The 15,934-nt window shown below is 32.7% G+C and overlaps 1 protein-coding gene across 2 annotated transcripts; it reads right to left on the bottom strand.

Annotated features, from left to right (window-relative positions):
• Window positions 1–3,262: 3,262 nt before the first annotated feature.
• LOC143067819 (uncharacterized) lies at window positions 3,263–10,567 on the bottom strand. 2 transcript variants are annotated; one of them, XM_076241381.1, is made up of 3 exons: window positions 9,368–10,567; window positions 6,725–6,851; window positions 3,263–3,469 (listed from the first exon to the last, which is right to left on the bottom strand). In XM_076241381.1, the coding sequence occupies exons 1-2, from the start codon at window positions 10,229–10,231 to the stop codon at window positions 6,726–6,728; spliced, it is 990 nt and encodes a 329-aa protein (XP_076097496.1). In that variant the 5' UTR covers window positions 10,232–10,567; the 3' UTR covers window positions 3,263–3,469; window position 6,725. The 2 variants fall into 2 exon arrangements, with proteins under 2 accessions (XP_076097496.1, XP_076097497.1); XM_076241382.1 differs by lacking the exon at window positions 6,725–6,851.
• Window positions 10,568–15,934: the final 5,367 nt, after the last annotated feature.

Raw genomic sequence — 15,934 nt, 5'->3', positions numbered from 1 at the left:
CCCAAACTTTACGCATCTGATTCCTAGCCAAAAACTGATATGGCTTCTTAATGTAGAGAATCTTGATATCTGTCTGTGAGTTAGTTGATGAAGACAAAATATTATAACTTGAAAGATAAATATTTAAATCAGGCTTTCAGCACTAGGCATGAGGTTGGGATGGTGGGGTACAGGACACACCGTATAAATTCTATTACCCTTCTGTTTATGATGTTTTTGTTTAAACGTAATATTTTATCTTTTGTAATATGTGCACTTTGGCATGTCAATTAGCATCGTCCCTTGGTGCCTCTTGCAGTTGTGTCACTTTAAATAGTACTGACTCCTCTGCACCAGGCACGAGGATGAAATACCAGTTAGGGGACGACCATTTGATATTTTTTGGGGGGGGGGGGCAGGAGGATTTGTTTTGGATCGGTTATTTATTTTTGTAAACTATTTAAAGAGGACATGTTATCTATTTTCTGCAATATTGAAGCAAGATTTTTCATTTTCATTAAAGCAAGTGACTGATTATTTATTTTCACAACTATATTTATAATATTCGAAAACATACAATTTTTAAATTATTTGTTTATAAATTATAAATTATACATGTATAGTTAAGTCATCATGTACCATTTTATCAGAATTAATCATCATCCTCTGCAGAAATGAATCTTCTATATTCCCAACTGCATATACATGTATTGCTTCAAGACACTATATTAAATATTGATTGTATCTAGCCTATTTTAAAAGTATTTGCAAAACATAGTACGCCGAGCGGAGCGAGAAATTTTTTTTTTTAAGGGTTTTTTTGAGCCACTGAAGGCACAAGAAGCTTTAGAAGAAATGATGCAAAATCATGCTTTCTGGGTGTTCCCCAGACCCTTGCTTATTTTTGGTCTCAAAGCAAAATGTATACATTCAGAGTAAGACTTAAGTTTTTAGGGACAACATCAATAGACCAATATGCATGATAAAGCAAAGATTTAATTCACATAGTTGAAGTCTGGGGCTTCTGATTTTTAAACTCATGATCAAGTTAATAACAAAATTACTAAATTACAAAAGGAATGCTACACTAATAGAATACAGAAGGGCAACCAATGAACAAAAGACAAATAAATAAGAAACATTGATCCCGAAAAATCAGGGGCTATGTCTTAGGAAGAACAGAACTTGCTTCTTGCAAGGCACTCAACGTGAAAACAATTCGATATGGAGACGAGGTATGTTTGGTTTTGAAATTTTCTACATGAGGAATTTGCCTCAATGTAGTTACAGCCCTGTTAAATAAAAGTGAGGTAAGTGTTGCTGAGAAAACATACCTCAAGTTAAATGAAGCCAATTTACAGACATTTCAAGTATATTTAAATAATATTTATACTTTTATTATTAAACAATTTGGGCAGTGTTTGCCGAAAGAGAGTTGAGCACTGTAAAACATGTTAAACCCTGCCACATTATTAATGTTTCTGTCCAAAGTGAGGGGCCTGTGATTCAGTTGTTAGTTACTGTCTTTCATATTTGTTTTTTATTACTTGCATTTAGAATCAATCAGGATATTGGCTTTCTCTTTTTTATTGCTTTACATTTTTTCTATATATTATGGTTGTGGTTATAAGTCCTCTATGGACGAAGTCAAAGGGGACTTTAGGTTTGCACTCTGTCCTTCTGTCTGTTCATCTGTCAGTCTAGCAATTCAGTTTTCTTCACTTTTTTCCTTGATGCTTGAAGATATTGATTTTAAATTGGGTGTATTGTTTTATCATGACAAGTTACAGATCAAGATCAAATTTTGTTCCAGTATGAATTTGTGCAGAGTTATCGTCCTTGAACTCAGAAAACTCACTTAAATAATCAGTTTTCAACACTTTTTTTCGTCATTCTTGAAGATATTGATTTGATATTTGTTATATTGTTTAAACCATGACAAGATAAAGTTAGATTTTGTTCCAATATAATGATTTTTTATCTGGTAACTAAGGGACTATATTGCCATGCTATTATCACAGAATTCTTGTTATTGAATGTGTTATGGTGTTTTACATCTTTGCCCTTTTGTCTCTGGTTGACAGCTGTTTCATTGACAATATCCTTATTTTTATAGTCCTAGAACTAAGAAGTTATGCTTGAAAGGTCTTTTTATATGCATGGGAAAAAAATCATATGTGATGAGTAGAGGCAATCCATAATTGATACATATGTATTAGCAATTTTTCCAGTTTTCTTCTAAAAAAATGCTATGATTTTTTTCTCCAATATTCGTTTTTTCTGAAAGATCATATTTAAGTCATGACTCGTAAACAATGCAGTATATTTTACAATCAATTTTAGTCACAATATATGCTGTAAAAAAAGGCCAAGATTTAAAAGCCTTAGCTTGTGAAGTAGTACAGGTTATTCTTATGTCATATTTGCATCCAATTTTAATTGAAAGTATTTGCAGAATAAAACAAATTTTGTTTTTTGAGAGAACTGTATTTGTTCGAGCTTTAGGGGTTCAGTATGTGTCCAATATAAACCTGTTCATTAAAATGAAATTTATAAAACTAGCAATAAAAAGGTATAAAAATATCTATTAATAAAAATCTAAATAACATATAATATAATATATATAAAGCTATCAAACCATTGGATTTCATTTTTGTTTTGATAAAAAAAACTTTAACATACATGATATATATTAAAAAAAATTGAATATAATTGGATTTCACTGATTAAAGCACAGACTTGAAAAGTGATATTTACATAAGAAATTTACTGAAATTGCAAAGGATATCTACATGGTTACCACAATACCATTTCAACTATGATATATAAAATATATACATATTGTTAGATGTGCCACATTTTGAATATGAGGTTTACTGTTAATACTGGACTAATCATTTACAAAGTAGACAGTTGATATTATATCTTATGATACATGTTGAAAGAGAATGAGATTTAAATATTTTTCTCATTCAAGTGAAATATAATTCTTGAATTTCTCATTATGAATTTTACATAAAATATACAGATGAGATGGACCTGTATTGTTCTCATTGAATTACTTTGTATATGGATTAGTTATGTGAACATTATTTAATGAATAACAGCAAACAAATCAACCAATTAAAGAACTATGTGATAATGGGTGTAAATTGTTTGATTTAGAATCTTGCATGTAAAATTATCTGAAGTTGTAGCACCACAAAATATAAGATATATAGGAAGCATGAAGTTGTCATTTGTAAACATTTTGTCATACAACAGTGGTTTTTTTTCTTCTATATCTCCAGGTGATAAGCTACTGAGCCATCAAAAATACAAATTGTTAACACAATTTCACAAAATCTGGTTGCTTTACTTGATAGCATCAGCTTCGTTTATGTACCATTACAAATATATTAGAAAACTGAATTCCCTGTGCATATGCCGCAAATCCATGTCTTAACCATTTCCAGGATCTTCTTATTATTTTTCTTGTACGTTTGGCAACCTGAAAAATATATTAAGCATTGACTGAAACATGTAAACTGCCAAACCTGAAAAATATATTAAGCATTGACTGAAACATGTAAACTTCTATCACCAATAACATATTGTATTTGATTTGTTCTTATCACATTTTAAAATGATCTTAACCATTCAAGAAATAAATTAAGAATTAAATTGATAGTTTCTGCATTTTCTAAATATTGTCTGCAGATTGATACTTCACTGAAAGACATTTTGCTGGCAAACGGCAAAATAAAACAGTTGTCATTAACTTTTACTTTGATTGAATTTGCAAGAAGATGAACATGCTTTCTTTAGATATGAAAGAAAAAAATTTGTATAATTTTATACAGGAACAAAACTCTACATGATATTGAACAGAAACAAAACTGCATACATAATTCAACAAAACAAAACGTACAAATCTAAACAAACTGTGCACAAAACTGAAAGTACACTCATGTGGTGAATAGAAACTTCAATACTCGTAACTAATATACAACATGCATTGATAAGCAAAATTACTGCTAAAATTACACAACATACACTTGTAAACTAACCAAGGTTACACATAGTGAACAAAAACATACAACATGCACTGGATACCTTTAGTGAATGAAAAACATACAACAAGCACATGTTACCTCTAGTGAACAGAACAACATACAGCAAGCACTGGTTACCACTAGTGACGAAACAACACAAAACAAGTACTGGTTGCATCTAGTGAACTAAACATACAACAAGCAAGGTAAAACCACTAGTAAACAAAGCAACAAACAACATGCACCGGTTACCACTAGTGAACAAAACAACATACAACATGCACCGGTTACCACTAGTGAACAAAACAACATACAACATGCACCGGTTACCACTAGTGAACAAAACAACATACAACATGCACCGGTTACCACTAGTGAACAAAACAACATACAACATGCACCGGTTACCACTAGTGAACAAAACAACATACAACATGCACCGGTTACCATTTGTGAACAAAACAACATACAACATGCACCGCCGGTTACCACTAGTGAACAAAGCAACAAACAACATGCACCGGTTACCACTAGTGAACAAAACAACATACAACATGCACCGGTTACCACTAGTGAACAAAACAACATACAACATGCACCGGTTACCATTTGTGAACAAAACAACATACAACATGCACCGCCGGTTACCACTAGTGAACAAAGCAACAAACAACATGCACCGGTTACCACTAGTGAACAAAACAACATACAACATGCACCGGTTACCACTAGTGAACAAAACAACATACAACATGCACCGGTTACCATTTGTGAACAAAACAACATACAACATGCACCGCCGGTTACCACTAGTGAACAAAACAACATACAACATGCACCGGTTACCACTAGTGAACAAAACAACACACAACAAGCACTGATTGCCACAAGTGATCAAAAATATTCGGGATGTCAACTCGGTGACGATTTTTTTATCGAGTACTCGTTGGATTTACCGTTTGATACTAAAGTACTCGCTCGGTAAAACATTTACAAATGGAAACACCGAATTATACCCATTTTATGTACTGTTGGTTGTTGCCTTATGAACGTAAAACCCTTAACATTATTACCTTGGACTAGATAATAGTCCAGGGAATTTTATATGACAACTTATAGCCCATTTACTCAATGTAGTAATTATGTAAGCTGACAATAATCTAATCAAGTAATTTATTAATATCTTTAGAAAAATGATAACTCAAAATACAGTATTTTGGAACTGTAAAAAATACATTTAGTTATCACTAAAGGGGTGATGATTAGAACTTACTGATGCCTTCAATCATTTTCTGAGGGCCGACACAGGGTGCGACGAATTTGTTGTTCTTGAAAAATATTATCTTGTCAACTTTGTCTGACACAAGGCGATTTCTCAACTTTGTTAGGTAACTAACAGTCATGCGGATGTAAATATATGCTCTAGATCTGACAGTGCAGAGGTTAACGCAAACATTCGAATCGTATTTAATTTTATTTAAATAGTATTTAATTTTAATCTCTCAATAAACATATTTTTTGTTAAGAAAGCAACAACATTCTAGCAGGAAACCGATTAGTCGAGTTTTATTTTAGTAATCGATACTCGGTGCTATCGAGCGATACTCGAGTACTCTGAGTACTCGTTGACACCCCTAAAAAATATACAACAAGCACTGGTTGCTAATACTGAACAAAATAACTAAATAAAAGCACTGGATGCCACTAGTGGACAAAACAAACATCATACACAGGTTACCACTGGTGAACAAAAAAATATACACCAATCACTGGTTGCCACAAGTGAACGAAACAACACAATATGAGTACATAAACATACAATAGGCACTTGTTACTACTTGTGATAAGAAATTACAACAAACACTGGTTGCTACTAGTGAACAAAACAACATACAACAAGCACTGGTTACCACTGGTGAACTAAACAATAAACAGCAAGTACTCGTCGCCAGTAGTGAACGAAACAACATACAGAAAGTTGCCGCAAGTGAACAATATCATACAACAAGCACTGGTTACCACTAGTGAAGAAAACAACATACAGCAAGTGCTGGTTGTCACCAGTGAACAAAATCATGCAACAAGCACTGGTTACCACTAGTGAATGAAACAACAAGCACTGGTTTTCACTAGTAAATAAAACAAAAAACAACATGCACTGGTTACCACTAGTGATTAATTCATTATGCACCGGTTACCACTAGTAAACAAAACAACAATCAACATGCAATGGTTACCACTAGTGAACAAAACAACAATCGACATTCACTGTTAACCACTAGTGAACAATGTATTATTCATTGGTTACCACTCGTAAACAAAACAACAAACAACATGCACCGTTTACCACTAGTTAACAAAACAACAAGCACATTGCCATTAGTAAATAAAGCAACAAACAACATGCACTGGTTACCACTAGTGAACAAAATAATACCGGTATACAATATGCACTGGTTATCACTAGTGAACAAAACACAAATAAAAACATACACTGGTTGCCACTAGTGAACAAAACAACATGCACTGGTTATCACTAGCGAACAAAACAACATGCACTGATTGCGACTAGTAAACGAAAAACAAACCCTTTTTCCACTAGTAAACAAAACGACATACAACATGCACTTGTGAACAAACCAAAAAAATACAACATGCACTGTTTGCCACTAGTAAATACAACATAGGACATGCACTTGTTTTAATTTTACCTTATTTGTTTCTCTTTGGAAATTCCATATCTTTAGACATGAATATAGGAGTAGCATATCCATATATAAACGATTTTTTCAGAGTATTTAGAACATTATAACCTGCAGTTTTCAAATGATACCAAATCTACAAAACATACCTTGTATTTTACCTGAGGGTATCATGTTGTAGTTTGTGTCTCAAAGAACCAAGCTAATTCATATTTGGAAAGCCGACATATTTATTTTTGCGTTGTGTATTTTTTTATTGCCATATCTAGGGAACGACCATTTAACTTCAAGGGGAGGGTTATGTTTTTTCAATAAAAAAAAATATTCAGTTCTGATCCCCAATTTGATGACAAAAGTATATTCTAGTCAAGCAGATGACAAAAAAATTTATTCTGAATCCAGATTTTCCCCCATACCTTATAGTAGTAAATATATTGAAAAAAATAATCTGATCGATAGCTTTGAAAAACTAAATAAAATTGTTCGAAAAAAAAACTTGAAGTTAACTTAATGGTTGCTCCCTTAGAGGAGGTATAAATTCCATGAATGCACTTGATTCATTAAACAAATATCTGGACTCTAGTAGAGTATTACTATTTCCAGTAGTTATATTATAAGACACCTGTTCATTGTTGAAGACAGTTTATGAGACATATATCATTGTAGTATATGCATCTGACTGTATGTAGACCTCTAGTTGTCTTTTTTCTTTCATTTATAAGTATAACTTCTTTTTTTTTATTTCTTACTTTTGTTAAAAGATTATAATTTTGTAAATGTTTTTTCTTATTTTTTGTGTGTGTGTATTTCCGGTCTATTTGTATTACATTATTAACGTCTTTGCCAAGTATATGTCTGTTATATGGCCATTGTCCTTGACCTGATCTTTAATACGGTTCAGTGAAGGCTTAAAACAACTATTTTTGTTCATTTGAATTTGACATTTATATGACCAATATGATAACTATATTTGGTAGATGAATTAAACCTTCAAAGGCCACATGCCCTTCAGACTGTGTTCACCTTCCATCTCAGTTCATTATTCAGGAATGAAAGGTTACGTTTTCTTGGTCAATTATTATCTCAGATACTATATATGCAGTTGAACACATTTATTTGGTGTTCATCTGACCTTCACCTTATTTTCATGGTTCATTGATCAGCTTAGAATTCTTGGTTAGGAAGACTTCATCTGACCTTGAACTTATCGTCATGCTTTATTGATCAGAGTTGAGTATTCTTAGTTTGTGCTGTTTCTCAGATACTGTACTATAAGCAAAACGTTAACTACATTTAGTGTTACTGTATGGAATGATGGTAAGATGTACATGTTCATCTGGCGGGGTTCAACTGACCTTTGCCTTTACATGGATCAGTGATAATGTGTATTTTAATAAATACTTATTGTTTAACCTTTTTGTCTAAGACTTTCAACATGAATTAATTCATAAGTAAGTGGGCGAGACATTTCAGCATGACTATTCGTGTAATTTTTGACATTTGGATTGATCTTCAACCAATTTATTTTGTAACATTTACATTATACATGTATGTCCATCTATTTTCATGTTGAACGAGTTTGACCGTCTTCATTGAGATGAAATTTTGATATGTAAACTAAGCCATCTCCCCAAAAAGGTAGTAATGAACTGGTACAGGTTCAACGTTGGAACAGTTCCCCATAAGTGTTATAACATACCAGTTGGGAATAATATTCGGGCAAAATAAATTTATATTTACAGTGCAAATTAAAAAAGACTTAAAATATTAATTTTTAAGCAAAAATAATCAAAAGTGGCTTTTAGTTTTGGGTCTAAAAAAATTCCAGTGAATAATTTGCCTGTATCTAGTCAGGAATATGAGTGTTGTTATCCATTCATTTAATGTGTGCACTTTTTATTTTGCCACTTGATTAGGGACTTTCCATTTTTCATTCTCCTCGGAGTTCAGTATTTTTATGATATAACTATTTGCTAGAGTGATACATTCAAAAAATTCCAATCTTCTAATAAACCATTATGTTTCCAGAAAGTTTTTGACAAAAGTTGCTGCTTCTTATGAAATCAATTCTTGATATTTTCAACAATATGTTTTTGCACATAAAGTACATATCACATTTGGGGATATTTATCCCAATTTTTAGTATATTTTAGCCATTGATATGTATACGTCTTTGTTACCACCCGTTTTAAAGATTGATCCCATCTAGTTCCATTCATCAGTATATCACAAGTCCAACAGAGTACCTTTGATATTATATTATTTTAAAGTCGATGTACATATATACACAAGTGTATGTTGTTTTTTGTTTTTGTTTTTAGAGCTAGACAATGAATGGGCAGTTTTGTGTTGATGTTTTTTTTTGTTTTTTTTTTTGTAACAAACAAACGAAACAAACTTTGATCGAGCATTAATGAAATTAATAAACAGCTGTCAGCAACAAGTTTAACAATACATGTAAAAAAATCGTAACAGTTAATAAATGTTAAAAAGCGTCATGACAATGAGTTGGCGTCATGAGAAATGAACTTTTGCCTGAGATTCCTGATTCAATATGCCCTGGAATGATTCTGTTTTGTTTGTTCATCTCAGTGACATATTATTAGTGCCCGTGACACATGGCATTCGACGGAATAGTTTAAAGAATTGTACCTTCTTTGTTCCTTTCAGTTTGCTTGATTTATGTCTTATATCCTCATGTACATCTTCAGCTTTGTGAAATGTTATGTTTTCAATTTCTGCACTTTCTGCAGTTGAAGATCTGCTATCAATTGATTCGTCGGATTCTTCTAATTGTTGGTATCTTCTTTGTGAGAAACTGTCCACAAACTGTTTGACTTCTTTTTTGGGGTTTGGCACACTATGTCCGTTTTCAAAAGTTCGTATGAGTACATTTTGGTTCGACTGAGAACTTGAGTTCAGACTATTTCTCAATGAGGGATTTGGTTGCTTAATATTTTGGTGTACATCTCCTGCCTTGTGAAAGACACCGTTAGTATTTTCACCTTTTGACTGACTGGACGCAAAATCATCTTCACGGTCATTGAAAAACTCGCCAGAATCATCTAAATGCTGGTAACGTTTTTGAGAAAAACTGTTCACAATTTCTTTCATTTCATTTTTAGGATTTGGAATATTTCCACTTCTCTGGGACAGCGTCGGACTGTTTTTAACTGGCCTCGATATTTGTTTTGAACAATCTGTATTATCCTTTTCAACATGAAATCTTGACTTTGTAGCTGTTTCCTGGTTGTTTTCAAACCCGTATTCATCGTCAGACGAATCGTCATTTTGAACTGTACTGTCGCGTACAGGGAAATCATTATGGTCAGACATCTGAGTATTTTTTGTCCATGTTATAACATTATTGTCTTGATCCAGAACACTTCCAGCTGTACCGTGATCATCATTTATTTCGTTCTCTTCACTGAATTTAGAATAACTCCTACCACGTAGTAAATTTGTCACCGAAGTAAATGTTACTCCAGAGGACGCCTCTCTAAATTTCTTCCACATTTTGTTCTCTATTCCAATTTTACATGTTTAGAATAGTAATAGAATTCCGATATTGATCAATCCATCGAGTTAATCCGATTTTTCTTGTAATCTATAGACTTTGGATTAAATGTTTGTGTAATAATACGCGTCCTTGATTGCTATACTCGGGGTAAAATGCATACACAAAGCTGGTGACAATACAGGTACATTAACTGTATACGTACATATTAAGTAGTCCATTTAACAGTATACCTGTAGGTCATGTCCTACACACCTATTATTTATGTTTACATGTACCGATTATAAACATACACATTGTTGATAAAAGAGATATGTAACCATTAAAAAGTCATATATAACCACAGTTCTTCTGGTGTCGTGAATCAGTGTATTGATTCACAGCTGAACTACAGATGAAGTGATAATGAAAAATTCAAACTGATAATTATACTGATCAATAAAAGCCTCGGAATAAAATAATAATTTATTATACAAAGAAAGCAGTACGTCGATTCATGTTATTTCAGACTTGCTTCTTATGAATCGGAAAACAGTGGGCGCGAAAGCAGAATTGCACATCAAGATATTTTCTGTCAGCCAATTAAAGATATTATCAGACATGTAGTACCATATATGTATTAGTATACCACATGTAATTATATATATGTCAATATATATATTAAAAAAATATATATCGATAATTGCCAGTTGACCAAGGTGGGGATCCACGACTGTTAATCGAGATAAACGAATTGTTAATAACTTTTTGGGGGGGAGGGAAAAGGCTGCGCTGACTTTTATTTTTAATCTGATTTCGAGCTGAGACTACTTTAACATATATATGTGTTATAGCTAGTAGTCTCAGTTTCGAGACAATATATTTTATTTTTTATTTGATTGTGAGGAATAATATTTCACATCTAATCTGATTGAGAAGTGTCATATTTTATTCTTAATCTGATAGCGAAGAACGATATTTTAATTTTTGACATTAAAGCCTTATAGTACAAACAATCTACGACTCTCTAATCTTGCAATAGTATTAAAACATTTGACTTTTCTACACTTTACACAAGTATTCCCCATTCTAAACTAAAAGACAAATTGAAAGAGTTGGTATTACTTTGTTTCATTATTGTCCAAGGGGAGGAATAACTCCTACTTTGTAAAGAATCTTTCTGATTTCAAACAAAAAATTCTCTGAAACTGACATTATCAAGATGCTTGATTTCTTGACTGCCACATATTTGTTACGTTTGGAGGACATGTTTTTCAACAGACTGTCGGAATTTTAAAGGGAACCAATTGTGCCACTCTTTTTGGCGCCTTGTTTCTTTATTATTATGAGGCTGGCTTCATACAGGAACGTTTTAGGAAGAAAGATAAGAAGTTAGCAATATCCTTTAACCTTATGTTCCGTTGTATAGATGATGTTCTCTCACTAAATAATACAAAATTTGGTGACTGTGTTAAAAGAATCTATCCCATTGAACTACTGAAAGAGGATACTACAGATACAATTAAGTCTGCCTCATATCTTGACTAACATCAAGAAATTGACATTGAGGGTCGGTTGAACGACAAAAGAGATGATTTCAGTTTCCCAATTGTGAACTTTCCATTTCTATGTAGCAACATTCCAGCAGCGCCAGCATACGGAGTATATATCTCCCAATTGATACGACATTCCCCGGCTTGTATTTCCTATCATGATTTCCTTGATAATGGATTGCTACTCACAAGGCAGTGGCGGATCCAGAAATTTGTATAAGTGGGGACCCAATGACTGGCCTAAGAGTGGGCCCGCTCCAGTCACGCTTCAGTGATTCCCTATATAAGCAACCAAAATTTTTCCGAAAAAGGGGGGGGGGCGGCCCCTCCCCCCTCTGCAATGAAGCTATTAAACCAAGAGTTCCAAATGGTGAAGTTGAAATCATCCCTTCGTAAATTTTAGTAGTAGGTTGACCATTATGGAATAACCGTTTCACAGATGATATCGGATATGTTCCTTATGTCGTAACAACTATACCCTTCCCTTTTCACTAATGTGACCTACCGAATTAGACCATTTACAAATTTGTAATAACTTGAACATAAGCAACACGACGGGTGCGACTTGTGGAGCAGGATCTGCCGCTTACCCTTGCGGAGCACCTGAGATCAACCCCAGTTTTGGTGTGGTTCGTGTATTTAGTCTCAAGTTTTCTACGTTGTGTCTCCTGTACTATTATTTGTCTGTTTGTCTTTTTATTTTAAGCCATGGCGTTGTTAGTTTATTTTCAATCTATGATTTTCACTTTCATCTGATATATTTCGTTCCTCTTTTATATATGACACGCATTTGTCGGTTGCAGTGTCATATCGTATACTTTTTTATCCCGGCCACTGAGACACAGTTTCCAAATAGTTGTATTGTCAAGTCATTTATTTATAACAGAGACATATAAAACTATATATGTCTCTGTTTATACCAATCAAATACTGCATGGTTATTCCTCTGTATTATGCAAGTGTTAATAAAAGAGCAAACAGTTCTGTTTGAAAACGTTGTTGATACCATAGAAGTTATATATTGATGCCAATGAATACAATGATGCAGAGAGTGCAGTCAAATTTATCTACGGGTGATACGATGCTGTTGGTCCGAATTTGCTTGGTGTCCGCTTTTGCTTCTTGTCCGATAATTTTGTTTTTTGTCCGATAATTTGATGTAGCAGACAGTTGAGCACTAGTACCTTCTAGATAATGATTGTTTCTATCGATCAATGTTTAAACAAAAATGGAGTTAAAATATTGAGAAATTACGCTTGTTGGAATGCCAAAACACTTTTTTTTTTACTTGTTTTAAGAAATATTTTTGGAATGATATAGTTTTCAAATTTCCTGTCAGTAATTGGTTCCGGTGGACGTATTAACTTGAGATAATCGTCTGGTTCTTTAGCATGAACGAACTAGCCCTTTAACCACATTGTACAAACATAACGGTACCTTTGTCCTCAAAATAAAAAAAAGTTTTATGTTATTTGTTTTTTTGTCCAATTCGCAAATACTGTAAGCAATTGATCTGTTGCAGCTCTGATGTATTGAATGCTTGCAAGGTGTGCATGTCTGTCTGATTGCATGCAACCTTTTTCATTAGACATTAGTATTTTTTTATTTAGTCTATTTCTCGAATATAATACGCAATCATGCTACTTTTTTAAATTAAATAACTTTAAGTGTACATTCTGTCTGGTATATTTCATCTGACCTTGGTTGCATTTTCATGGTTCATTGATCAATGATAAATTTTCATAATTGTCAGCTTTTTTCTCGGATACCATCTTCAACTGAACAAGCCTACATTTAGTGTTCGGTACGATTGTAAGGTAAATGGTAGTCTCGAATGGTTCATTGGACTTTGACTTCATTTACGGAATTCATTGAGATAAAGCCAATTTTTTTGTGATACTTGTAGTAAATCTTCATATTACAAGATTTTCAATAAAAAAATTAATCGCCTAAAAAACAGCAGTCTAAACGTACCCTGTACCTTAACTCATGTAGATATGACAAACCAAGTAGGGACAATGGCAAGGCTGGTTCTGAAAAGTGTAATAAAATGCTACATGGGGCACAGCTTTATATGACCATTTAGGTTGAACACAAACAGTTGGGGCAAGTATGGACACTACATTCAAGATTGATATAACTCCGATTTGTGAATGTATTTTACAAATATTAGACGCAGCATAAGTTTCTGACAGAATGGTTTGGTAAAAAAAACCTGAACTATAGGAAATTGGACTTCTGCCCATTGTGGTCCAATATCCAAACTCTAAAAGCACATTAAATTCAGCATGTCCAAGAAAACCAATTAATTTCATTTATGTATTGATAAGTGGGCAACATTAGCAAAGTTTTTAAAAATCTCCATAAAGGAAATTTATAAGTGATCAACCTCTACAAGGATCAACTGTCCACAACCTTAATTACTCAAATGTATTCTACAAAGTTTTATATTTATACCCATGCATAGAAACTATTCTGTTTTAAGTGTGTACTACATTGTTCTTTCCTGTATGTTCTGTTTTAACAGGCCCAATTTGATGATGCTACATACTACAAAGTTTAACCAAATTGTTTTTGCACAGAACTCTGCTGAAGTCGGAGCTATGGGCTGTCTTACACTTGCAGTGAGGTAACTTGTTTTCTATGTTATGAAAGGCCTCACTGAGATGAAGAAAAGCAATGAAGACTTTCCCTTTGCTTTTTTGTGTTTTTTTATGCTGTGCATGTACTGATTTTGTGTCTTGGATTGATACCCTATATCCTTTGCTCTTCTTTTAGTAATTGTTGTTAATGGTAGGAAACCTTTTATTAAATTAATAATTTGTTGCTATTTGGAAATTGTTACAAGTGGGATACAGATGGATGTGTATGGTGGTTGAGGTTATTTGTAACCAGACAATGACTGAAGTTTTAAAGAATACTGTGACTTTGGGTGATGGGAAAAGGGGAGAATGCATAGGATTGTAATTTTAAGTAGTTGGGATGTTATTTTAATCAGATTTGAATGGATTATCATTAAATTGTGGTTTGAGTTATTTCCCTTTGAACAGTGGAAATTGTTTCAAGGTACAGTCAATCTAGCATAAATTTGACTCTAACCTTGAAGAAATTGCAACAGAAGAATTTTAATCTTCAGCATTATACCCCAAATATACACAGAACTTTAGGAAAACTAAAAAATTATGATTTTTAAATTCCTTTGGAGATTTGCATTGAAATGGGAGATAACTCTGCAAAAGAGTCAGAAATATCAATAAAAATTGATACAAAATTTAACTTTACTGCTTCTATTCAACAGAATGTTTTAATTCTTGATATTTTAGCTGTCTTTAGAGTATAACAAACAACTCTATAGGTGTTTTAATATCTTTTATCAAGCTACATCCTAGATTTCATAATTCATTAGTTGACCATTTATTAGATTTTCAGCATGTCAAGTTAAAGAATCTCAAATTTAATAAAACAAAAAAGAATATATTCTTCTTTTTGTGGTTTAAAGTTTCTTTAAACAATGTAAATGCTGAACAAATATAATTTACAGATAAAACCAATACCAAATATTCACATTATTTTTTCAAAATGGTCAGTCATCAAAATGTGCAAAAAAAATAAAAAATACTTATAACACTTTGGTTTTGTACACTTCATGAGCAGAAGATTATATAATATAGTCAAATATGAACGTATAACCCAATCGAAGTATCATACTTTACATGAATTTTAAGAATATCAACCAAAAACTGACACAAAAAGAAGACTCATTTTTGCTGAGTTATTTCCATTTCAAATGTTAATTTCCATAAGGAATTAAAAAGGCTGATTTTGAGTTTTCCTCAAGTTAGATTTTATAGGACTTTTTTCTGTGAATATTTGGGGCTTAATGCTAAAGATTAATCTAAAACATTTTCTGTTGCAATTAGTTCTTAGTTTGACTGAAGTAATGTGGGAATATTTAATTTATTATTGAAGTGGGTTTAAAATTTGAATAAGACGGCTGCTAATTGTTAAAGAAGCATTTCAAAGAATCCTACTGAAATTAGTCAGAAATAACCAATTCTATAAGGTTGTGGTGAATCAAACAAAGGATGGACAAGTATAATAAAGTTATAAAAGGACATAACTGAACAACAATAAAAGTGACCCTACCCCAATTTGTACTTGATCTGAGTT

The sequence above is a fragment of the Mytilus galloprovincialis genome, chromosome 3 (genome assembly GCF_965363235.1).
Source record: "Mytilus galloprovincialis chromosome 3, xbMytGall1.hap1.1, whole genome shotgun sequence".
NCBI lineage: Eukaryota > Metazoa > Mollusca > Bivalvia > Mytilida > Mytilidae > Mytilus > Mytilus galloprovincialis.
Note: the sequence above shows the minus strand (reverse complement) of the source record. Positions and strands in the feature narration are given on the sequence as shown.